Source organism: Moschus berezovskii, chromosome 22 (genome assembly GCF_049115385.1).
Source record: "Moschus berezovskii isolate FMDL1 chromosome 22, NW_MosBer_1.0, whole genome shotgun sequence".
NCBI lineage: Eukaryota > Metazoa > Chordata > Mammalia > Artiodactyla > Moschidae > Moschus > Moschus berezovskii.
This window is the reverse complement of record NC_142481.1, coordinates 50,493,905-50,519,437: the sequence shown is the minus strand read 5'-3', so window position 1 is coordinate 50,519,437 and position 25,533 is coordinate 50,493,905. Positions and strand designations below refer to the sequence as shown.

Genomic DNA, 25,533 nt, shown 5'->3' with positions numbered 1-25,533 from the left:
AGGTCTGTGGACCTAAGAGCAGGCAGGGCGGACGACCTTGGTCAGCGGGGCCAATGCAGCCCCTGAGGCCTGGGCACTGCTGAGAGTCCTCTGAGAGATCCCATGTCCCAGACTTCCATTCCCTGGGGTGCTCAAGCTTCTTTGAAGCCATTTTTTCCCTTGCAAAGTACATTGACGGAAATCATAACCTTTTGCTCTCTTTTTATTTTCAAAGGTTACACAGGATCAGACTGTGAAGCCCAGGAAACAATACTTTCTCTTGTTAAAGTCAGTTCTACCTGTTAGCGTGGACAGAGTGAATTTAGAGTCTTGCTCCCTCGTGAGTGGCCTGGAAGGATGAACGGACCTTCCGGTTCATCAGGGGTTGGAGTGGGCGGTAGTTGTTTACCATCATCTTCTCTTCTTCACCAGGCACAGAAAACAGGAGCGAGCGAAACACGGCCAGCTGAAAGGGAGGGTGTCGATGTAAGCTGGGTGCAGGCGTGGAGTGAACCAGCCCCTGTGCCTGTCCTGTCTTGTGCAGGGCCCTCCCAGCCTGAGTTCGGGACAGCCCTGTATGATGAAACCAAAGTGGCGGAACAGCAATGTCCTTTCAGGCTCTTCCCTGCCATCCAGCGGGTGCTCATATTGCCTCTACAGCCGCCCAGCCCCACCCTGCATTTTTCTGTGATACTCACCACTCTGCCTTAAAACTATTGACTTACGTTTCTATTTTCCAGCTGGGCAGCGGTGTGCAGCGCCTATGGTCACTGCGCTGTGTTGCCTCCCCCGCCCTTGCCCACCCTCTCCTACTATAACATCTGACTCCTAACAGGCATTTACTACACATCTGCTGAGTAATAGAGGGGTGTTGGTGAGGATGGCCAGTTTCAACCATGTCTGTAACAGTTCTATTCTGTGGGAAGGTTTGTGATCTCACCTTTAACCTTTCAAAGCAAATAGCATCACCTCAGGGAAGCCTGGTGTGCTGCAGTCCATGGGGTCACAAAGAGTTGGACACAACTAAGTGACTGAACACACACATGGCCATCCTCTCAAGGGTTTTTTTTTTTTTTTTTTTAATTTGGCTTCACTGGGTCTTAGCTGCGGCAGGCTGGATCTCTGATCTTTGTTGTGGCTTGCGGGATCTAGTTCCCTGAACAGGGATTGAACCCTGGTGCCCTGCATCGGGAGTGTGGAGTCTTGGCCACTGGACCACCAGGGAAGTCCCATCTCATGACTTCTAAATAAGAGGATGTTTTACAGAAGTGAAAGGCTGGAAGGACATCCAAGTACTCATCGAGAGCCCTCAGGAAGTGCAAAGCTGAAACCAAGGTGGTGAATGCTGCTGTGATCGATTAGAAATGTCTGTCCTGGGCAAATACTGGGCAAGAGGAGCCTGCCTCCTGCACAGTTGTCATCTCGGAACTCTGCCCTAGACAGACAGACTTTCTCCAGATTCTGGAAATTCCCGGAGAAAAAGATACTTCAACTTTAAAAAAGTGAAGTTGATACTTCAACTTGAATAAATGAGTAATATCTACTGCTTCAGACTGTAAGAAACTCACCTGCCAGTGCAGGAGACCAGAGTTTGATCCCGGGGTCGGGAAGATCCCCTGGAGGAGGGAATGGCTACCCACCCCAGTATTTTTGCCCGGAAAATTCTATGGAAAGAGGAGCCTGGTGGGCTACAGTCCATGGGGTCACAAAGAGTCAGACATGACTGAGCAACTAACACACACACACATATACACAGACACACAATATTTAATAAAGGAAGAGAAAGAAAATAAGAACCACTGCAGACCTGTGACCCTGGTACAACCAGGGTTAACTTTTTGGTGCACCTCTGTGTGACAGCTTAGGGCAATGTACAGCAAATAGATACTTGCCTCCTCCCTGCCCCTCTGGCCTTGACCTGGCCATCATAACTTGCTTTGGTCAACAGGATGTGAGCAGGTGTGATGCAAGCAGAGGCCATAAATATGCATGTGTGAGTTGGCCTTTCTTTTGCATTGCTATCTTGTGCCATGAGAAGGCAATGGCAAGCCACTCCAGTACTCTTGCCTAGAAAATCCCATGGATGGAGAAGCCTGGTAGGCTGCAGTCCGTGGGGTCGCTAAGGGTCGGACACGACTGAGCGACTTCACTTTCACTTTTCACTTTCCACTTTCACACATTGGAGAAGGAAATGGCAAACCACTCCAGTGTTCTTGGCTGGAGAATCCCAGGGACGGGGGAGCCTGGTGGGCTTCCGTCTATGGAGTCACACAGAGTCGGACATGATTGAAGTGACTTAGCAGCAGCAGCAGCCATGAGAAGCAGCCCTGGGTGGCCGCCGGTCCAAGAACCATGAGAGACATGGCCTGACCCAACACCCAACTTTGGCCAAAACAGTGTCCTAGCTCCTAGATATCTGTGAGTAGGGAAAAATAAATGCTTGTTTAAGCTGTTGAGTTTGGGGGTGGTTTGTTAGGTGGCATTTTGCAGCAATAGCTGACTGATATAACCCTTTTGGAATTTTCTCTGGGCATTTATATTCTATAACTTCTTATCATAGTATGATTTCTTACTGTTCTGTCAGCCAAAGAAGTGGGACAGACCCTAATCCTCCTGTTCTCCTGCAGCGACCCTAGTTCTTTCACAGTTCTCCAGCACTCATCTATGACATCCCCTTATTGCCTAATTTACTCATCTGCAAATACCCACAGAGGTCCCTGAATGAGCAAGGACCCACATCCCAATGATAATATCACTTCTGTAAAGCTGCTTTACCCCAGTGGAGACCAAAGAGCAGGTGCTGGCCTTGCCCCAGTGACTAACATCTGGGAAACTCACCACAGCTGAGGCTGACCACTAAGAATAGAAGGTGCTGGACACAACTGTCTGTCCCCGCCTCTGTCCCCTCCATCCACTGCCTTCTGCCCTTTCTCTGTCTCTGTCTCTCTGCCTCTGTTCTGTCTCTGTCTCTCTCTGTCTCCATCTCCCTCTCACACACCAACATCTCTTGGTCAGGAGAAGAGCTGCAATACTGGGAACTTCTGTCCAACCCCCACAAGCTCCTATTTAAACTGGAAATTGTTCTTGTGAAGGAACATCAAAAATGCACCAACGCATGAAACCCCACAATGCTCGCTCACACTGTCTCAGTGAAACTGCCAAACCAGAGGGATCCCCGTGTGAAGTCCCGTGCACTGGATATAGGTGCCACTCACCTGGTCCTGAGCCACCTCGATGGGCTTCTTGTGGATGATCCAGGTGACTGACTCGGACAGTGGTGGCGTGGTCAGGGAGCCTGGGTACGTCCAGTAGTCCCGGCAGGCAGGCAGCAGGCAGGAGGGCTGGAAGGGGCCCAGGGCTGCTCGCGTGTCCTGGGGGAGGAGACCATGTGCTGTCAGGTGGGCGGAGGAGGCCAGAAAGAGGGCACCACGCTCAGCTTCATCTCAATGACTGGCCTGGAGTGGAGCACATCCCTAGGATAAAGGCCATGGCTGCGGCTGCCACATTTGGAAACTGTAACAAGAGGACGTGGCCTTCTGCATTGAGCAGTGGTGTCCACCGCAGGTTTGCATGTTTTCTTTTAAAGTTACTCATGTTCCTACACCTTGGCTGTGAAAATATCACACTCTTCAAAGTTGATGTCAAATAACATGCATAACACAAAATGTGCCATTTTAACCATTTAAGACACACAGTTCAGTGGGGTTAAGTACCTTCACCTTGCTGTGCAACCATCCCACCATCACCTGTGGAAGATTTCAGCATTTGAGACTGAAACTCTGTCCCCAGCACACACTAGCTCTCCTCCCCTCTCCAGCTCTCCTCCCTCCCCCAGCTCTCCTCCCCTCCCCCAGCCCCTTGCACTCATCATCTACTTTCTGTCTCTATGAATGTGACTCCTCTAGGGATCTCGTATAGATGGAATAACATGTGATTTGTCCTTTTGTGACTGGCTTATCTCACTCAGCACAATGTCCTCTAGGTCCATCTGTGTTGGGGTCTGTGTCAGAATCCTCCCCCCTTTTAAAAATATTTGTTTATTTATTTTTTAATTTAACAGCACCAGATGCTGGATCTTTAGTTGTGGCATGCAAATTCTTTGTTGTGGCATGTGGGATCTAGTTCCCTGACCAGGGCTCAAACTTGGGCCCCCTGCACTGGGAGCTTGAAGTCTTAATTACTGGACCACCAGGGAAGTCCCAGAATTTCCCACTTTTTACTGTCAAGTAATATTCCACTGTGCCAATGGACCATGTTCTGTGTATCCATCATCACTAACCAACACTCGGTTGCTTCCACATCTGTGCTGTTAATAAAGCTGCTATAAACACGAATGTACAAATATCTCTTCAAGTCCCTGCTTTTAATGATTCAAGGATATACCAGAAGCAGAATCGTGGGACCCCATGGTAACTCCATGTTTAGATTTTTCAGGGACCACTAAACTGTTTTCCATAGTGGCTGCACCAGAAAATATTACACTTTTGAGACAGCTGATCCTCTCTTTAAAGCAGCCCTCCCTGACATGAGAGCCGTGCAATCACACATGTGCAGGAGGACACGCTGCTTGGGCCAGATTCCCTGACTCATATCAGAATTTCCCTTCTCATCACAGTGGCGGCAGGTGGGGGGGGTTGATGGACTAGGACAGCCTAGTGCTCCAGGCTGCTCTATCAGCTCCTGCCATGCTTGGGAGCCCCGTGTTCAGAATTCACATTGGCTTGCTTTCCATGCTCTAGGAAGGACAGAAACTTGTCTCCAGGATCCTAGTGACTGGAGGGGTTCCATGTCACTTGCCCACTCAGCTATTCGATGAGCAGCCATGGTAAACCTGACACTGTCTTAGGTGCTGGGGCTACAGGAGCACATGGGTGGACCCGCCACTTGCCATCGTGGACCTCCCTTCTAACGGAGGAAAGCAATAGCAGGTGGCTTGTAACCAGTGTCTAGGCAACAACTTTAGAGGGCGTCACAGAAACACAATTCCCGTAGTGTGGTGCCCACCTATCTAAAATTCACAGTCCTATGGCTGCATGTTCACAGACATGTGAACCCTCAGTGCAGTCGATTCTAGAACATGTTTGTCAAAACAGAACTCCAGAGAAAAAGAGCCCCAGTAAAGACTCTCAAGCTGTCACTTCCCCTAACCTCCACCCCGCCACAGGCTCCCTGATCTGCCCATTCTGGACGTTTCCTAGAAATGGCATCACATAACCTGGGGAGTTCTGCATCTGGCTTCTTTCACTCAGAATGATATGTTCAAAGTCCATCCCCATTGCAGCCAGTGTCAGAACTTCATTCCTTTACCTGGCTGAGTAATATTCTCCCATATGGTCTACTCAGTTCTTAAAGGGCACAGGCCACATATGCACACAGGACAAAATGCAGAAAGTCCTACCAGCAGGTGTAGGGGGAACAGATAAACCCCTTCAGACCTCCTCCCCCCAGACCCTGGTCCCAAGGTGCTGACCTGCCAGATGCCCTCTGAGGCTCTCACCTTGGATTTTCAGAACCAGCCTTTATGTCTGTTTCACCGATTAAGACAGAGAGATAAGACCTTTCCACAGCCATGTGACCAGACAGCAGCGGGACTCAGGTGCTACAGGAGGCCTGCTCCGTCCCTCAGAGCTGGACCTCATGGAGGTGACCCCTACTGCTGCCAATGTTCAAAGTCCACCCAGACGTTGGGGAACCCAGGAGGGAGTGCAGACTGACAGATGACTCAAGCTGTCACTCTCCTGACCTATGAGGCACGGACCCCTGCCCTCCAAGGTGGGGCCTTTCTCTCCTAAGCTTCTAAATCTTATTTTTCAGCTGAGGAAGCTGAAGCCCCGGGACAAGTATCAGGACCAGAAATGGACCGGCAGCTTCCTCCCTTACCCCCTCCGGCACCATTTCGTCTGTGTGTTTGCCCAGAGCCTTTCAGAGAAGCACGGCCCCGTTAGCACACAGCCCCTCACAGCAGCTCTTTCTTTCCCACCAGGAGGTAGGACCACGCCTGGGGGTGGATGCTGCAGGGAACAGGCCAGGTTTACTCTGGCTGCGGACCAGCAAGGAAGAGGGTCCTCCCAGGACCTTGACCTTGCCGAGTTCCTGAGCTGGCACATGGGCAGTGGGGGAGCAAGCTGCTCTGGTCCCAGGAGGCCAACATCAAGGGGAGTGTGCCGCACAGATCAAAGGGCCCCTGAGAAGCGTCCGAGGAAGGGCCGGTCCCCAGCTCCCCTCTGGAGTCGCTCTGGCCATTGTCAAGACACGCCAGAGTCCCATCCATCCCTACGGCCAAGGACCCTGCGGTGACTCATTCCCTCTCGGAATTCTTTTGTTCGGCACTGAACAAATAAACTGCAGGTTGTATAGGAATTTCCATTTCTCCATCAAAGTCCTCTCTTAGCTGGCACCTTGCTGGCCATGCTGTCTGTTGGGCTGTGCTGGGTGCAGCCAGGTGCATGGGGGAGCGGGCCGGATGGGACCCCCCTCGCCCCACCTCCCTCTCCTCCCAGGATGGGGCTGACTCTAAGGAGGCCAGGTGGCTTGCTGGTGGACATTCTTAAATGGCCATAGTAGGGAATTCATTTCAATTGGTTTTAAAACTAACATTATCACTTGGTTGAGGTTGTTGCCTGGGACAAGGCTAAAAATTTTGAAGTGGATTAATCTCATGAAAAATACTACATAACTACTGGTGGCAGATGAGGCAAAAATCTTCAAGATGCTGCCTGAGTGGCTGAGTATTGGGATACCCTGTTACACCCAGTGGGGAGGACTTGGGAATAGCAGGAACACATTCAAGTGGGTGAACCAGCTGGAGACAGCTGGCATCAGCCCCAGGGAGCCCCAGGTTCAGGACTGGACTCAGACCCCCTCAGCACTGCTCCTCCCTCCCAACTAGTTTGTTTGTTTGTTTTTCTTTGCAAAGGAACCATTATTCTAAGCAATCTAGCTTTTTCGGTTATGCTGATTTCAAAGTATGTGGCTTACCTTGTGCTTTATGTCCGGCAAGACGGCCACCAGCTCCTGCAGTGCCTCATGGCGGGCCCCCAGCTGCACAGTGTGGCACGGGGAGTGGTCACGTGACAGGGCCGGGGACAGGGTGACAAGCACATGTCATCCTAAGGAGACCATGCCTAGAAAGCAGGTCTCACTAGGATAGCTGCGCCCTGGCCCACTTACCTTTAAAAATACGCCTACCACCGCCAAGCCGTCCACTCCCGTCATGGCATCTGTGTAGTTCTGGTATTTCACAGCGTTCCAGTGAACCAAGTGCAGCTGGAACCCAGGAGGAGAGAGTCCCCATCACCAGGCAGCAGAGGCCAGAGGTGAATGCTCGCTCCTCTCTGTGTGGCTGTCATGAGTTCAAGGCCAGGTCGCCCAGCCTGTGCGTGTGCGTGCATGCGTGCTAAGCCCCTTTAGTCCTGTCTGACTCTTTGCAACTCTGTGGACTGTGGCCCACCAGGCTCCTCTGTCTATGGGATTCTTCAGGCAAGAATACTGGAGTGGGTTGCCATGCCCTCCACCAGGGGATCTTCCCCACCCAGGGATCAAACCCATGTCTCTTATGTCTCCTGTAAGAGGGTTCTTTACCACTAGTGCCACCTCGCCCATACTGGGCTCACTCAAACCCCAGAAAGCAGAGCCTTAGTTCTCAGGGGGAAGGACAGGAGGCTCGTTTTAACTGTCTAACACACATGGGTGGTTGGACTATTTGCTACCGCTCAGACAGCTCAGGCTTCCCTGGTGGCTCAGATGGTAAAGATTCTGCCTACAATGCAGGAGACCTGGGTTCGATCCCTGGGTTGGGGAGATCACCTGGAGGAGGGTATGGCAACCCACTCCAGTATTCTTGCCTGGAGAATCCCATGGACAGAGGAGCCTGGTGGGCTACAGTCCCTGGGGCGGCAAAGAGTCCGACTTGACTGAGCGACTAAGTACACGCACACACGGACAGCCTTGAAGCAGCATTGCCAGATCACACATAGGATTCTCAGTTGAATCTGAGTTTCAGATAAACAGAGGATAATTTTAAATGTGAGTACACCACCCAAATGGTACTTTTTCTGTCACCCTCTCCTGAATTCCTTGTTCTTCACACCTTCCGCTGGTTTTCCTAAGTCTAAACTCCGCATCACAGCTGACCAGATGATAAGGATTTAAATCAGCAGGGAATGGCTGGGGGAATGGGCATTCCTGGGGCACTGGTGAGCAGGAGGCAGAGCCAGGACCCCTGGGTTCTGCGTGATGAGAACCGGGATGGGGCCTGAGTGTTGGCATTTCCTGCTGCAGCGTATGTGGTGGTGGAGGCCTTTCTGAACCCTGACCTAGGCCTTGAGTCCATGAGGACTCGGCCCAGAGAGGCCTCCAGCCTCTCACAGTTGGCAAGACCCTCCCCCAGTCGGCTGATGGACTCGAGGGCATGGGGAGCCCTGCTGGGGTGCTGGGCCCAGGTGGCACCTTGCTGCCAACAAGTCCCACTGTCCCTGATCACACAAACTAGGGACCATTAGCGTGGCGTGGGTTCCCTCTGTCCTCCCGTGTCTCACCTGGAACTTCTTACCTGCTGTCCTGTGGGGTCTTCCAGAAATAGAAGAAATCTTGGGGCCCCGCCCAGAGCCTACCTCTTTCTCAGACTCTGCCATAGGGGGCTGGCCTTGCCTTCCGAACCCCACAGGAAACGGCCTGCTCCAACAGGGGCCAGAGGCATGGCCAGCACTGCCTCGCAGCCCCTGCCCACCTGACTCAGGGACAGTCAGGCTCTGGTGGGTCCCAAGCTCTGATCCGGCTCCTAGATGAGCACATTGCAGCGAATTCCTCTGTTGAAATAGTTACTCATTAAAGACCAAGGGGCAGGAACACAGATATTAAGAGGAATGTGGCTTGCTGAAAGCAGGTGTGTTACAAGCTGTTATTCCTTCATTTTTGTTATACTTGTAAAAATGTGTGCAGTTATGAAAGTGAAAGTGAAGTCGCTCAGTCATGTCCGACTCTTTGCGACCCCATGGACTGTAGCCTACCAGGCTTCTCAGTCCATGGGACTTTCCAGGCAAGAGTACTAGAGTGGGTTGCCATGTCCTTCTCCAGGGGATCTTCCCGACCCAGGGAACAAACCCGGGTCTCCCACATTGTAGGCAGACGCTTTACCCTCTGAGCCACCAGGGAAGTTATAACAATCACTAATTGTTTGAGAGATAATGTCACTCCCTAATTATCAACTGTCTCCAGAGGCCACCTCTGGCTGTGTGATCACAGCAATGTTCAGGTTTTGGTCTGACTGGACTCTGGTTCTATAGTATTACTTCCATAACGATGGTGACAGAAACAGTCCAGAACTTGAAATGCATCAGAAAGCCAGGTGGTTGGTGGGTGGATGGGGGTGAAATAGAGTGAATACGGCAAATATCAACACAGGATCTATATGTGTTACCCAACTTTACGGGCTCTCACTATGCAGTTCTTTCATTTTTTTTGGAGGGGGTAAGTTGGAAAAATTTCATAATAAAATATTGGGGGGCATCTATAAGGCCCCACTTACCATCTGAAACTCAATTCCTGACCTTTGTCTTTGATCCTTTTCTTTACTGACTCCATTTTGGAATGTCCCAAATATCACTTTGTTTTAAGGAGGTAATTTCTATCGCAAAGATTTTCTATTCCCAGTAAAAGGCCTCAAATGCCTCTAAGGACAGGAAGCTTGTCCCTAGTGGACCAGCCTCAAGCGAGGCTGACCTCAGGGCACAGACTCTCTCCTGAAACCCAGCTTTCTGACTCTGGCAAGTTCCAGTGCCACTCAGAACCTGTCTCTTCTTTTAGTCAGTGAAAGTGCTAATGTTACTCTCCCCTTAAGGATAGTACTGAGAGCGAATGGACTGGGTGGCCTGGTTCTGGCTTGAGCACTGAGTTCCACGTCCCGGGAAATCCTTTCTGAGCAAGCAGGATGCTTGGTCACTTGACCTCAGGTGACCGAGGCACTCGGGAAGCCCCCACGTATTAGCTGCTACGAACCTCTGCCGGGTACACGTGGTCCTCCACTGTGTGCTCTGAGCCCCACTCGTTCACTGCTCCCCAGTGGAAGTGGAATTGCTTTAGTCTGTAGTGGTTTTCCAAGGGGCCACCGCTGATTCCTGGAAAGTGAAGCCGTGGACATGGTGTTAGTCTGCTTGTCAGACTGTGGGGCTGCTGTGACCCTGATGACACTGAGGTCACATGCTGTCACTCTTAAGAGATCCATGTTGCTGAAACCACAAGCTGAAAGGTGGGACCCTGTCTATCCCATGTCACCTGGCCCTGGTGGGCCCCTAGTGACTCATGGGGAACCCGGGAGAGATGCAGAGTCCAGTACTGCCACTAGGTGGCTGTCGGGCAGGCAGCAGGAAGGCAAGAAAAACCATTTCTGAGATGCATGCCAGTCCTATAAGACTTTTCAACTTTCCTTTAGCTGAAAAAGAGAGACGAGAGAGATGTCTTTTGAATGAAAGAATGGCAGACAGAATTCTATCACCAAATAATTTCATAAGCTAATATGCAATGAGCAAGATGTTTAAATACACAAATTCTGAGCTACAAGGCGCTACTTTCCCACCAGGGCTGATCTCCAGGCAGCCCCTGCTCGGTCCAGCCTCACCAGATGACCACTGTCTAAGTCACTCCAGATCCCTGGAGAGCCTCCCCAAGAGCTGTGATAGTGACGCACGCGGACTCATCCCTGAGCATCCACATGGAGGCAGCTTCCCTGAACTGTGGGCCCCAGAGGTCCAGGGACGGGGCTGGGAGCCTGCATTTGAACAAGCTCAAGGGGGTGGGGCAGAGCTCGGATGCACAGGGTTTAGCCCATCTCCAGCTGCACTTTGCTAACAGAGCTCCACCACCAAGGGCAAGAATGTAATGGTAACTGCTGGACATTCCACCCGTGTTTGAGGTGAGTGTCCTGGGACGATGGGACCCTGGGATGAGTCTGGAAGACACTGGCAGAGTGTGGGGTGGGGGTGGGGGGTTGCTTGTATCAGCTCCTCCATTCAGCAAAAACAGGGAAAACATTTAGTGACGCAACAGATGCTATAGCAAGTGTCAGATACTACTGAGCTTAGGGTGCTTTGTGAATGCTTTTGCCTCTGAAGGTGTTGGTGGCAGAAGGCACTGAACCGTGAACCAGACAACGAACTTAGCCCACGATTCTGTGCTTGATCTGTTCTCATGAGAAAGTGAACACGCAGCTCCAGGACATTGTTATGGGCACCTCGTCATGAGAGTCTAAGACTTCATTCTCCTGAACACACACATTCTATCTCACTTTAAATGCACACAGAGAAGGACCTCTTTGGTCCACAAGTTATTATATAAAAACACAGTAAATCATGAAGCCTGAGTCCACGGGTCAGGAGAAGCCTTTCTATAGGCAGGGAACCTCCTTGTTGGGATCAGATTACAAGACTTTACTGGGTTTTCTGTGGCTGGAAATACAAAAGGGTGGTGTTTTCTTTCAAGGAGTCAGGATACCTGAGCCGACCGGCTTCTGTAGTTTTGTACAGTTTTTGTTTTTTTGGCTGCACCTCTCCGTTTGCATGATCCTAGTTCCCTGACCAGGGATCGAACCCATGCCCCTTGTAGTGGAAGCTCGGAGTCTTAACTACTGAACCACCAGGAAAGTTCCTTGTGTAGTTTTTAGGTCAAAGAGGTTTCCGGTTATCCTGGCCACGGGAGGTAGGATTCAACATCAGGTCTGACTCCCAAACCCAGGCCTTGGGTACAAAACATCACCTAAGGAAATTACGCCAATACCGGTGGTGGGATTTTTGTGCCATTTCTGATGGCAGGGGAGGTGGCAGCCCTGGCCAGCAGACACGTGGGGTCACCAAAACGCACTAACGCGTGCGTGTGCTGTGTGACCTTGACCAAGTTGCTCAGCCTCTTGGAGGCTCAGCTGTCCCACCTGTGAGAAGAAAAGTGTTGGCAGGATGGCCTCTTCATGCGCAGTCATCAGATGGTAATGACAATGATGCTGGTGACCACGCACCGCGCCACCTTTCAGGGACTTGGCCTCTTCACTGATTAAAGAAGAAAAAGAGTCCTAGCTAGGTGGTCCTGGTGGTCCCTTCCAGCTCAAGCACCTGAGGACTCTGGAGACACCACAAAAGGTCTCCAGAAAGAGTGATACCAACTACAGGAGGCACAAACCCATCAGGAGATGGCACTGGCTCGACCAGCCAAAGCTTACCTTGAAAATGCCCTGCCCGCTGGTGGTTACCAGCAGAGACTAGGGGAGTGGGAAGGGGGCTGGGCATGGGCATCGCCCCTTCTCCGGCAGGTGAGGACTTTCCCCAGGTCATCTTCCAGCCAGGCCTGGACCAGGGCCCAGGCCCCATGGTCGCTCCCCTGCCCCGCCCCGCTTGCGCCCCCGCCCTCTGCATCCAGCTTCCCCCAGAACCCTCCAAGGCTAGCCTCTCGCAAGGGGCCTCTCTCCTGCCTGTTTCCCAAAGAGGCAGCCATTTAAGGAAGAGACTGTGGACGGAGGTCAGCTTTGGAATCCGGGCCACAGGGAAGACGAGCTCCTGTCGGCAGCGGGGCCTCTCCTCCTGGACACCTGGTCATCTATCAGTGGGCGGCGGCCATCCCTGGCTGGGACCAAGCACACCCCGCGGGGCTGCTGCCCATTGCCAGCTCTGCGACCTGCAGGTGAGGATCAGGAGCAGAGCACTGTGCGAGGAGCGTTGGTGCTGGGCTGGGCTGCAGCGGCGCCCTGTGGCCAGCCGGTGGAGGTGCAGCCGGGAGCCTGTAACTGTGATGCCTGTTGGCCTCCCTCCTTCACGTGCATTTCAGCAGAGAAGCAGTACCGTCTGGTACAGGAGCTGCTCTAGTACAAGCTCTGGTGTCCCGTTTCTACACCTCGAGCGTCTTCCTCCTCCTTCTCTGGAACCATGTCTGTAATGGTAGATGGATGGGCCCACGAGCCGGGCACCAGTGTCTTTACTTCAAAACCAGAGAACAGTGTTCTGTTGTTGCAGTGGTCGGGGGTTTACTCTGGGTTGGTGCTGGCACCATCACCTCCAAATGCAGTGATCTTGATCCGGTTACCAAACTGCTCCTAGCCTCATGCCTATAAAATGGGGAGGATCCTAGCAACTACTCCGTAGGGATGCTGCAAGGATTAAATACAAACTTCTGAGCAGAACACCCAGTCTTCTGGAAGCACCAAAGGACACAAAGCCGGCAGCCACAGAACTCATCTCTGCAAAGGGATGAAACGGCTGATTGAGGATAGGGTCCCATCGGTTCTCAACAGTCAGCGTCTCCTGTGCCCTGGCACTGTGTGTCCCCACCTGTCAACGCCTGGTGGACATCCAGCACGTGCTCCAAATGCCGTTCACGGGTGAGCCAGCCTTCGCCAAAGCATCATGCATAGCCCCCACCTTTCCCAGTGACCGCTCCTCACAATGACTACTCCTCACAAACAGCTACTACTGGCCCAATTTCAAGGTGAGAAAATTGAGACTCACAGGAGCCTAGTCACCTGCTCCAGGTCCACCAGCGACCCCAACCCAGGCCTGCTTGAAGGTCCAGCCCTTGGCTTTCGTGGTGGAGTTCAAGCTGAACACTTGTCCATTCTTGTAGCAAAATGTTTGAAAACAACTGGCGGCCACCCCGGATAAACTAATCTTAGTGACTTTTCATAATGACAGCGTCAGAGTAACTCCCTTCAAGAAAACAATTGAAAAGATGAGCCCAATCTGTGACAAGGGGGCTTTTAGTTTGCCAGCCCCAGACTCCACCAGCAGCGCCACTGTTCACAGACTGGAGGCCATGCATCCTCCGCCCACTGCCCACCTTCTCCTCCCCCTCTCCCTGCCCCCCGCAGGCTCTAGTGCAGGTGCTCAACACACAGCTGGGGAATTGCTTCCCCAAGGACATCGATGTTGCAGCCTGACTCTGAGCCCAGACCTACCGTCTCTGTTCTCATAACAGCCGCTGATAAAAGCCATCTATTAGTACTTTTGGTGCTTTGACCAGGATAAACAGGCCGTTTGGCAGGCACAGTTGTTTTAAGGCTTAAAATAAGTCTGAGAGCAGTTTGAGATGTTCTATTTAATCAAAACTGCAAATAACTCAGTGGTATTAGTTTGAGATGTTCTACTTAGAATGGCTGGACCTTCCTGGTGGCTCAGATGGTAAAGAATCTGCCTGCAATGCGGGAGACCCAGGTTCGATCCCTGGGTCAGGAAGATTGCCTGGAGAAAGGAATGGCTGCTCACTCCAGCATTCTCACCCGGAAAATCCCATGGACAGAGGAGCCTGGAGGGCTATGGTTCATGGGATTGCAAAGAGTCAGATGTGACTGAGCAGCTAATACTTAGAACTGCAAAGAACTCAGTGGCACTGAGGATCAGCCTGTTCTGGGTGCCCCCCTGGGATTTAACATCTTAGCGCATCTGATGATCTGATGCTCTAAGTGTTCTCTGGATCAGGGAGGTCTTTCTCATTCTCTCCAGGTAAGCAGGAGCCACAGCTTGGGGCCAGCGCTGAGGGGCACGACCCCACTCCAGAATTCCAAAATCCAGAAGTGCGGTGGATCAGGTTGCTCTTGGGGACCTAACCTCTGGGATCACTGCACGTCAACTCTGGGTCTGAAGCCAGGCAAGCATGAGCACAGCCCTTGCTTTCAAGCAGCACGTCTCTGCACAGTGGTCTTATCTCTCTGCACCTCAGACCTGACATTTATACAATGACAATGACGCCTTCCCCATCAGAACATCGCTGGCCCTTACAAAATGTTTCCTGGCCTGGCCCCTGGCACCGGGAGGAGTTCCACCAGTGGGAGCACCTTCTGTTATTGTTACTGTCTCATTGTTATTATTAACATCATGGTCGCCATCTTCATCATCAAGGTGGAGATTTGCTGTCATCAGAAACAGCCACTATTACCCCTAAGATAGGACCTGCATATAAAGACTTCGAGGGATAAATGTAGTTTAAGAAAGTGTCCTTAAGAGGGTGCTTGGCCAGCCACAAAGCATAAAAAGGGAAAATCATTCATTCATTCAACAAATATTCACTGAGTTGCTACAATGTGCCACAGCTTCTGCTAAGTGCTGGGGATGCAGAGGATGAGGCAGGGCCGCCCTGGCCTCCTGGGGTGTGGATAGCACAGGGGCAGGTGGAACTAAATGCCTTGAAAAGTATACCCTGATTCACATACTCTCATAACAGGCATTCAAATGCACCTGGTGGCGGTAGAGACGTCACCGCTGGTGGTAAACTAGGACCTGGTTCAGAGAACACAGGCATCTCTCCAAGGAGCGGAGCGGCAGGATCTACCTGTGGCCTTTGGCCATTGACCTTCAGCCCCATTTTCTGCACCTACACTGCCCATCAGGTAGAAGTGGCGCTGTCACTCCTTAAGAAGAGGATCTCTCGGGAGCTGAGATGAGGTGGGCGTGGCCTGTGAGGGGCTTGTGGGGTGTGACCACGAGTCTGTTTGGAGCCGGCGCTGTGTTCCTCCCTGCCGGCAGCTTTCCTTCCCTGGCCTTCAGTTGCACATTCCTTGGAAAGAACCACTGGCTCCAGCTCTGTTGCTCATTGTTGCTGGCAGACCTTGATCTCGAGCACGCCTGTCCCTCACCCCGTGGAACCCCAGCTCCCTCTGTCTTGACTCTGGGGTTCTGGGGCTCCTACGTTGACCTGCTGGCGTGACCTGACCAACGTGAACATTTTGTGCATGGTCACTTCTGCACCATGTCCTTCTCTACTCACCTCCCTTCCTGCCCTGAGCCTTTCTCTCTCTGTCTATGCATTTTAAAAAAAAAATCATGGGAGTGTCTCACGATTTTCATTTTCTTACTGCAGAACTTTTTTGAGCTCTTCCCATCTTTCAGCTGCATTTTCCATTTCCTCTGCTCCAGGCAGCTCCCAATTTCCATTTGAGGTGAACAAAGAAGACAGCAAGTCTGAACTGAGGGGGCTCAAGGCTGGAGGGCGGGAGCAGCATGTGAAATTTAGCAGGAGAGAAAGGCAGAGGAAACTGGGCTTTGGGGAAAATGACAAGTAAAGTGAAAGCAGATTGGCGGGTGTGGACCCAGGCCACGGCGGGATTTATCCAACTAATTTATATGGCCGGTGAGAGACACCCAGATATTTCTTTCGGTCTGTGGCAGGACAGGGTGGGGCCCTTCAAGCCAGACTTAGAAGTAGTGGAGGAGCCAGAAAGTGGGGGTCAGGACCCGGTCAAGGCAGAGGCCTGGCTGCTACAGGGCGCAAGAGCCTTCAATTTGAGAGCGATCAGAATCAGGGGGGCCCAGGGTCAGCCCAGGTTCAACCAAAAGGTGGGGGCTCCCAGGAGACAGGGAGTGTGCCCCTCTCCTCCTCAGTGCCCCTGGGGTCCTCCCCTCTCGGCTCTCTCCTGCTCCAGGCAGGCTCACCCCGCGTGAGTGATTGAAACAGGGTGAGGACCATTAGCGGGGGGCCGGCGCAGCAGTCATGGGGATCGACATGCTGCCCCTTGTGCTGCTCTGCCGGGGGGCGGCCCGTGCTGCAGGTGCCATCATCCCCCACTTAGGAATCCCTCTCCTGGAACAAATTCGCCCAGAGGAAGGCAGAGTTGGGGGAGGCAGGGTTCTGACCAGCCGTGCCTGGACGTGTCAGTACTCAGCTGACACAGTGATGCAATGCTGGCTTTAGAATCAGGGAGAACTGGACTTGAACCAGACCCCTCCGGCCCTGCCCCCAGCCTCCTCCTTACATAGAGTGAAGATGCTCAGAGCCTCCACGGCGGCGTCTGTCTATGGCGTGCTGTCGTTTATCCAACAGGAGTGATTGTGAAAGGGAGTGTTTGCGTGTCTGTCTGTCCAGCATACATTCCCCCTTCGAGAAACAGTGCCAAGATTTCCCCTGGACTCACACGTCCCTGGCATGTGATCTTGGTGAGGATCTTGGTCAGGGTGTTGGGAGCTCTGCCGACCAGGGGGCAGAGTGAGTGCCAAGCTCAACCACCAGCCCCTTTCCCCTGGGGGATCAGAATTATTTTGTCAAATGTATCTTAACAATACACACACAAAAGTTCAAAGTCACCTTTGGAGTTTTTCATATTTTATGCCTCTTGAGAAATCTGTTATGCAGGTCAGGGAGCAAAAATAGACAGGAACAACTGATCTGGAACAACAGACTGGTTCCAAATAAGGAAAGCAGTACATCAAGGCTGTATATTGTCACCTTTCTTATTTAACTTATATGCAGAGTACATCATGAGGAACGCTGGGCTTGATGAAGCACAACCTGGAATCAAGATTGCCGGGAAAAATAACAATAACCTCAGATATGCAGATGACACCACCCTTATGGCAGAAAGTAAAGAAGAACTAAAGAGCCTCTTGAAGAAGGTGAAAGAGAAGAGTGAAAAAGTTGGCTTAAAGCTCAACATTCAGAAAACTAAGATCATGGCATCTGGTCCCATCACTTCATGGCAAATAGATGGGGGAAACAATGGAAACAGTGGCTGACTTTATTTTCTTGGGCTCCAAATTCACTGCACATGGTGACTGTAGCCATGAAATTAAAAGACGCTTGCTCCTTAGAAGAAAAGCAATGACCAAGAAAAGCAACAGATCAATGATTAGACAGCGTATTAAAAAGCAGAGATATTACTTTGCCACCAAAGGTCCATCTAGTCAAGGCTATGGTTTTTCCAGTAGTCATGTGTGGATGTGAGAACTGGACCATAAAGAAGGCTGAGCGCCAAAGCATTGATGCTTTTGAACTGTGGTGTTGGAGAAGACTCTTGAGCGTCCCTTGGACTGCAAGGAGATCCAACCAGTCAGTCCTAAAGGAAATCAGTTCTGAATATTCATTGAAGGGACTGATGCTGAAGCTGAAGCTCCAATACTCTGGCCACCTGATGCAAAGAACTGACTCATTGGAAAAGACCCTGATGCTGGGAAAGACTCAAGGCAGGAGGAGAAGGGGATGACAGGGGGTAAGATGGTTGGATGGCATCACCGACTCAATGAACATGAGTTTGAGCAAGCTCTGGGAGTTGGTAATGGACAGGGAGACCTGGCATGCTCCAGTGCATGGGGTTGCAAAGAGTCAGACATAACTGAGCAACTAAACTGACTGAACTGAATTGAACACACAGTTCCCGGACCTACTGGAGCCTAAGGGTTTATCATCATCAGCCGATCACAGAATTGTGCACAAGCTGATCACAGCCCCCGAGACACTTCTCCCTTACCTGGCCTTTAAAAATGCTGTGCTGATGATGCATTAGGCTGGGCACCCAAAGCCAGTGCTCTGGGATAATCCAGAGGGATTGGGTGGGGAGGGAGGTGGGATGTCATATTCAGGATGGGGGGACACATGTATACCCGTACCAATTCATGCTGATGTACCACAGAAATCATCACAATATCGTACAGTAATTATTCTCCAGTCAAAATAAATCAATGAATTTGTAAAATAAAATGGAAGGCACACAAAAAAAAAAAGCCACTCCAAAATATATTTAAAAAAAAAAAAGCTGTGTTGAGCAACCTAAATGTCTCCTGATCAATGAGTGGAAAAAGAAGATTTGGTACATGTATACAATGGAATACTACTCAGTCATAGAAAGTAATGAAACAGTGCCATTTGCAGAGATGTGGATGGACCCAGAAATTGTCATACAGAGTGAAGTAAGTCAGAAAGAGAAAAACAAATAGCGTACACTAATGCATATATGTTAAATCTAGAAAAATTATATAGATGATTTTATTTGCAAGGCAGAAAAAGAGTCACAGACAGAGAGAACAAACATATGGACACCAAAGTGGGGAAAGGGAGGTGGGATGAATCAGGAGATGGGGACTGACATATATACACTATGGACACCATGTATAAAATCAATAACTGGTGAGAACCTGCTGTCCAGCACAGGAAACTCTACTCAAGGCTCTGTGGTGACCTAAATGGGAGGGAAATCCAAACAAGAGGGGATATATATGTACATATGGCTGATTCACTTTGCTGTCCACCGGAAACTGACCTATAGTTGCAGTGTAAGTGAAGAAGAACTAAGAAGCCTCTTGATGAAAGTGAAAGAGGAGAGTGAAAAGTTTGGCTTGAAGTACAACATTCAGAAAACAAAGATCATGGCATCTGGTACCATCACTTCATGGGAAATAGATGGGGAAACAGTGGAAACAGTGTCAGACTTTATTTTTTAGGGCTCCAAAATCACTGCAGATACTGATTGCAGCCATGAAATTAAAAGACGCTTACTCCTTTGAAGGAAAGTTATGACCAACCTAGATAGTATATTAAAAAGCAGAGACATTACTTTGCCAACAAAGGTCCGTCTAGTCAAGGCTATGGTTTTTCCCCTGGTCATGTATGGATGTGAGAGTTGGACTGTGAAGAAGGCTGATTGTCGAAGAATCGATGCTTTTGAACTGTGGTGCTGGAGAAGACTCTTGAGAGTCCCTTGGACTGCAAGGAGATCCAACCAGTCCATTCTAAAGGAGATCAATCCTGGGTGTTCATTGGAAGGACTGATACTACAGCTGAAACTCCAATACTTTGGCCACCTCATGCGACGAGTTGACTCGCTGGAAAAGACTCTTATGCTGGGAGGGGTTGGGGGCGGGAGGAGACGGGAACAACAGAGAATGAGATGGCTGGATGGCATCACTGACTCGATGGACATGAGTTTGAGTGAACTCCGGGAGTTGGTGATGGACAGGGAGGCCTGGTGTGCTGTGGTTCATGGGGTTGCAAAGGGTCGGATATGACTGAGCGACTGAACTGAACTGAACTGAAAGCAACTATACTCCAATAAAAATAAATAAATAAAAACGCTGTGCTGAAATCCTTCAGGGTGTTCAGGGTTTTGAGGGGCATAAGCCACCTGTTCTCCTTGCTTGCTCCTGCAATAAACCTTTCTCTGCTGTAAATTCAGATCACTGAGTGGTCTGGTTTCTATGTTTTTTAAGATCTGGCCAACATCCTAATTTCCCCTCTCTTCTGTGAGCTAGCCTTTCCTCCTAAGAAGATCCTTTGGTTTGCATTGGCTGGAGTTGGGTTCCTATCACTTGTTTTTGCGAGCCCTACATGAGAAGCCTCCCTGAGGGATCCTGTAAGAGCTTCACCAGGCAGGTACACTGTGCCTAGGACACACGGACTCCTTCTCACCTGCAAGATGAGGAAAGAGACCTTGGAAACTGAATCACAATGTGTAAGAAGCACACAGGGCCAAGCACAGGGAAAAAGGGTTCCTGACCCTGTTGCACCATCGGCCCATCAGAGTTGGGGAGGGTCAGCCTGGGCCTTGCTTCACTGATCAGTCCCTCTGCCTGGCTCGTTCATACCTTTAACTTTTCATTCACGGTTTATCCTCCAATTTATTGAGCACCTGCAGTGTCCAGCAGGAGTGATCCTGCCCTTGTGGCGTTCACGTCCTCACCGGGGTGATGGGTTAGTGAACAAGACTACTGGGTGTATGGGAGGAGGTGGACTGAGGGCTGGCCTGGAGGGGGTTGGGTCTGGGGGCTGTGTTGGGGGTCTACAGGTTTGATGGTTCCCTAGGACAACTCCCAGAACTCAGGTAGAGTCTGTTTTATAAAGTTGCTGTGTAAAATTGAAAAAATTTAATACAAAGCATATTAAACCTGAAAAGGCAACTTTAGTTGCTCCTTGGGAATCTAGACTTGGAACAGACAGACGAAGGCAGAGAAAAGTTGACATACTAAGTCATAAGCATGGCTAAGACATATTACAGAGAAAGGGTGCAAGCAACATCAGCAGAGGGCAAGGCAGTGTCTGGAGGAGACCAGGCTTCCAGAGTCCTTTCTGGAGTGACAAGGGATGCCCTGAATCCTAGCAACAAGCTATGACAACACACGTGGAGCACTGCCCACCAGGGACGCCCACGGGAGACTTGACGCCGGTGTTTTCACTGGGGGCTTGTCACATGGGCACCCTTTGCCTGTCATAAATTCCTCATTCCCAGAGGGAGAACACACGTTTAGTGTAAACAAGGCTTATGATGATGTGTCTAGGTGCTGAAAAAATTCCAGCACAGCCAATCCTGCCAAGTAAAACAGAAGTGGAAGGAAACTTCCCAAACCTACAGATTTCCCACACTACACGTGTAAGGCATCCCGGTGAGGCTTCAGTGAGATAGTCACCAGATTGCTTGGCAGGACGCTGAGCCCTGTCCCGCAGCCTCCATCACCAGCACTCCACACAGCCTCCTGCTCGACCCTGCTCCCCACCTTTTCCTGAGGCAGCTTGATGTCAGCCACATCACTGCCCCGTCTCACTCTGAGCGAGAACCAATGAGATTCCCAGACCCTGGACGCCTGGCCACAATTCTTCCTCCTCTCCTTCCAGGACTCCCCACCTCCGTGCCCCTCTCCTCCACCCCACTCTGCTTTTCTCCTCAGAGTGCAATGTATTTAATGTATTTATGTTTTATTTGCTCCCAATTTCTTTCTTCCAGCCCCTGGAATGTAACCCCCAGGGGAGGACTTCATTGTTCCGTTTCATCCCCCAGTGATGAGACACCAACATAGCTGGTCAGCATCACCAGCTTTAGAGTGACCATCACTCTGTTCACCCCTGCCGCCAGCCTCAGCCTTCCCCCCTCTGCTGTGACCCACTCTCAGGACTCACAGGAGCAATGGGCCCGGACCCCCTCTCGGGCTCACCTGACACCTCGGTGGAGTCGTCGAATTCCACCTGGAAGAGGTAGCCGGTGTTCCAGACATAGAGGCAGGCCGCCGCGTCGTAGGAGACCCTCAGGGGCTTCAGCTGGGGATCGTAGACGCTGTCCCTCCAGCGGATGTTGATGGGGGACTGCCGGGTGCCCCCTGGCACAGAGCCTGTACCCTTCCAGACGTGGTGCACTGGGGGCAGAGACAGGGAAGAGGAGACCCTCATGGTGCGTGGGCGCCATTCCAGCTTCAGAGCGAGGAGGCAGAAACTTGCAAACTTGGTCCCAGAGGAGCCAGCACTGGGGAACCTGGCCCCACGTGGAGCCTGGGACCACCTGACCCTCGGCCTCGTAACCCCGCCCCTATAGGCGGGGCCTTCGCTCCATCTCCTCCGCGGGACCACGCCCAGGACCGATTCCTTTTCGCAGGGAGTGCAGCTCGCAGTGGCCTTGTGGCTTCGCGGAGTCGTTCTACCTGTGGTCATTGTCACAGCGCGGTCAAGGGAGTTGTGCCGGGGAGGTGAGGGTGGGAGTCCAGCCCAGCCCAGCCCGCGCAGGCAGGCGGTGGAGGACTGTGGACTCATGGGGGTTGCTACAAGTGTCAGAGAACAGGAAATCCGAGGGTCCTCCGGGAAACCAAAGTTCCAGGATCCACGGAAAAACCTGCTCAGAAGGGCCTGGAATAGAAGCTTTGGCACCTGCAACCCCCAGGCTTTCAGTTACGCAGCACACAAGGTCGGGTCCCCAGCCTAGGTGGCCGCCAGTGGTGAAGAACCGGCTTGCCAGTGCAGGAGAGGTAGGAGAGGTAAGATAGGTGGGTCCAGTCCCTGGGCCAGGAAGATGCCCTGGAGGATGACATGGCAGCCCACTCCAGTATTCTTGCCTGGAGAATCCCATGGACAGAGGAGCCTGATGGACTACAGTCCGCGGGGTGGCAGAGTCTGACATGACAGCACACCCTCAAGGTGGGTCCCTGCCCGTTGGCAGCTTGCTAGAGATGCAGAACGCCAGGCCCCACCCAGACTCCCTGCAAGAAGGGTCTGCTCACGGAGGAAGACCCTCCCTCCTGGATTCCCAGAGGCAGCTGCTCTGGCTGACATAGAGCTCAGCCTCTGGCACTTACCTCCAAGCTCAGAGAAACACACTCAAGGCTTCTCAAAAGAGCAAAACCACTGCTCAGTACAAAGTGGACCTGAGCCTTGGTTTTCTTCACTTAACTGTAGATGTCTTCACACCTGGCTCCTGTTTTATACTTGGTGTATAAAGAGCATCAGGCCCCCCAAACCCGAGTCCTGGCCCCACCACTCTGTGGCTGTCTGTCCCTCAGCAAGTTTCTTAACCTCTCTGAGTCTCAGTTTCATCACCTGTAAAAGGTGGGTCTTAATGGTACCTATCACACAGTGTTGGTGGGAGTATATGAAGCCAGGAGAGACTGAGGACAGCAGAGAGATGGGCATTTTGGTATCATCCTCAGGTGTGGACCCACGAAAAAATTGGAAAATGTAAGAATGTTTGGGCTTCCCTGATGGCTCAGTGGGTAAAGAATCCGCATGCAATATAGGAGACACAGGATGCGTGAGTTTGATCCCTGGGTTGGGAAGATCCCATGCAGAAGGAAATGGTAACCCACTACAGTATTGCCTGAAAATTCCCATGGATAGAGGAGCGTGGTGGGCTAGAGTCCGGAGGCTCACAAAGAGCCGAACACGACTGAGCAACTAAGGTAGTATTTTTAAGGGTCCAGTGTGTGCCAGGCTTTCTGCTCGAGTCACTTCATCTTCACGTGGCCCCCTGTGGGATTTCATCATCCTGTTTACAGATGAGGAAACTGAGGCTTGGGGAGATGAAGCAACCTGCCAGCTCTCCCTGCTGACAAGTGTCACCAATGCCCAACACGGAGGCTAGCTCCGAAGTCCAAGCTCTTCCAACTGTCCTAACCTGGAAAGTGTGGAATACTGACGTCAGAGGTGAACTTAGGGGTGCCTGCAGGCCCTGTGTCTGACACAGGAAGAACCTGAGGCCCAGAGACAGGAAGGGGTGAGTCCAAGGTCCCAGGACACCAAGGACACCACCGCCAGGATGAGCCTGACCTGGGCCAGTCTCTGGACGGACCTGGCTGGTGGCCTATTTCTCAAATTTACTGAGATGTTCTCTGCTGGGGTTTAGACCCCTAACGACTGGCTGGTATGGTTCATTCTGGGAGGGCAGGATATTGAGTAATAACAACTTGTCTTGGGGGGAGAGGGGGTTGTCACTTGCTCCCTTCTTGTTCCGAGCATCTCACCCTCCTGATGGATCTGAGGGTAAGGGCCAGTCCACATCTCCCACAGGAAAGACGGAGTAGAAATCTGAACCCAAGCCATCTAACTCCAACCATCTCCCATTTTGAAAGACGCCATGACATGAGACACACAGCGCGGGAGTCTGTATCTGAGAGACCGGAGGCTCTACTTACAAACGTCATTTCTCCTTCTCTGTGCACAGGGAACCTGCGAGCACCATCGCGCCGGCCTTAGCAAGTGGCTACGGAGGGTTCCCCATATCTGCTTGGCCAGGAAAGATGGGCCTGAGGACTTCAGATGACTCCAGCCCAGCACTGGGGGCCTGATCATCTTGCCTCTGTTCCCAGGGGACCCAACAACCAGAGAGGGGTTTCCCCACTCTCTGCCTTCACTTCAGGCAGGACAGCCGAGCGGTGGGGTGGGGGTGGCCCACCTCTTTTGTAAAACCTCACCCAAAGCACTGATGGTTAAATTTCAACCCATGCCTGCCCCAGCTTATCAAATGACGTGGGGTTTGGCTTAGGGAAGGGTGCCCTGGGACTGGGGACATTTGCTGTGGCCATCCCCTCGGGTCACTGTGCTTTGACCAGATAAACAGAGGGGTGAAGGCGCCAGGGAGTGAGGGGAGCTTATGGAGAGCCTGCTGCCAGACCAGGAGCAGACCAGAGCAAACAGACCGGAGCAAAGTCCCTGTTTGGGTGTGACCCTGGCTGTGGGTCCCTCCAACCTCGGGCCATTCGAGACCTGGCCCAGAGCTGTGCTGTGTGTCTCTAGGGAGCGGTGGGGTCAGAGGGGCAGGATAGGAATCTGCCAAAGCTGCCTGCGGACAAGGCAGGGGAGCAGGTGGCCCCTCTGCCCAGGGCTCCTGGGAAGCAGCCCATCCTGTGTCCATGAAACAGGCACGATCTGATAGGAATTCATTCTGCCCAAAGTACGATGTCCTGCTTGGCTTGGGACACTTCTAGCCTTTGCCTCCTGTCTCAGCATCAACATTAACATGCCCCTTTTCATGCTCAAATGTCCACATTCAGATAATAAATCAGATGGTTACCCTAACTACACAACTTGTAATATCTGTAGCTGCCAGACAACAAAAAACATGCTTTGGACTATACAGCAGTTTATTCCCCCAGATACTTCCTGCTGCGAAATGGAGTTGGCAGGGTTCAGATGGAAAGGTGTGTAAAAATTTGGGGGCAGGGTTAAACATATAAGCTTCAAGAGAGTGGGTCTATTGTAACTGATCCTAGAATCCTGGATTCTTCGACCTGGAAACCCCACAGGATGGGGGTCCTGAACTCTGAGTCCACTTGGTGCTCCCAAGGGCCCAAGAAACCTGCTGATTGGACCCATAGTTGGGTCTGCAGCTTCCGTGCAGTTCCCTGACATGCCCGTAAGTTGATTCCCTGGGTTGCAAGCAACAAAACCCAACTCTCGAACATAGATGCCTTTCTTCCTGTGGAGTCATTTTAGAAACATACCCACCTTCGGGCGGCTTCACTCATCCATTCTTTCACCCGTTCATTCTTTCGTCGACTTTTGCTTCAGTGGAGTGGGGAAATACTAGCAGGTATTCTGTTATGTTACCGTGGGAGTTTAATGAGCTGA

General features: G+C 51.6%; 1 protein-coding gene across 1 annotated transcript; it reads right to left on the bottom strand.

Annotated features, from left to right (window-relative positions):
• Window positions 1-301: 301 nt before the first annotated feature.
• CA5A (carbonic anhydrase 5A) lies at window positions 302-24,255 on the bottom strand. Its single transcript, XM_055411134.2, has 7 exons — window positions 24,099-24,255; window positions 21,639-21,836; window positions 9,976-10,094; window positions 7,150-7,245; window positions 6,958-7,020; window positions 3,195-3,350; window positions 302-445 (listed from the first exon to the last, which is right to left on the bottom strand). The coding sequence occupies exons 1-7, from the start codon at window positions 24,253-24,255 to the stop codon at window positions 302-304; spliced, it is 933 nt and encodes a 310-aa protein (XP_055267109.2).
• Window positions 24,256-25,533: the final 1,278 nt, after the last annotated feature.

Bases quoted from the DNA above. Each gene is read 5' to 3' on its own strand.
- CA5A (XM_055411134.2), bottom strand. From the start codon at position 24,255: ATGATCAGGCCCCCAGTGCTGGGCTGGAGTCATCTGAAGTCCTCAGGC. The intron at 21,837-24,098 runs GTAAGTAGAGCC...CTCTGCCCCCAG, and splicing joins GAGAAGGAGAAATGACGTTT to TGCACCACGTCTGGAAGGGT. The intron at 10,095-21,638 runs GTGAGCCCGAGA...TTCACTTTCCAG, and splicing joins CGACTCCACCGAGGTGTCAG to GAATCAGCGGTGGCCCCTTG.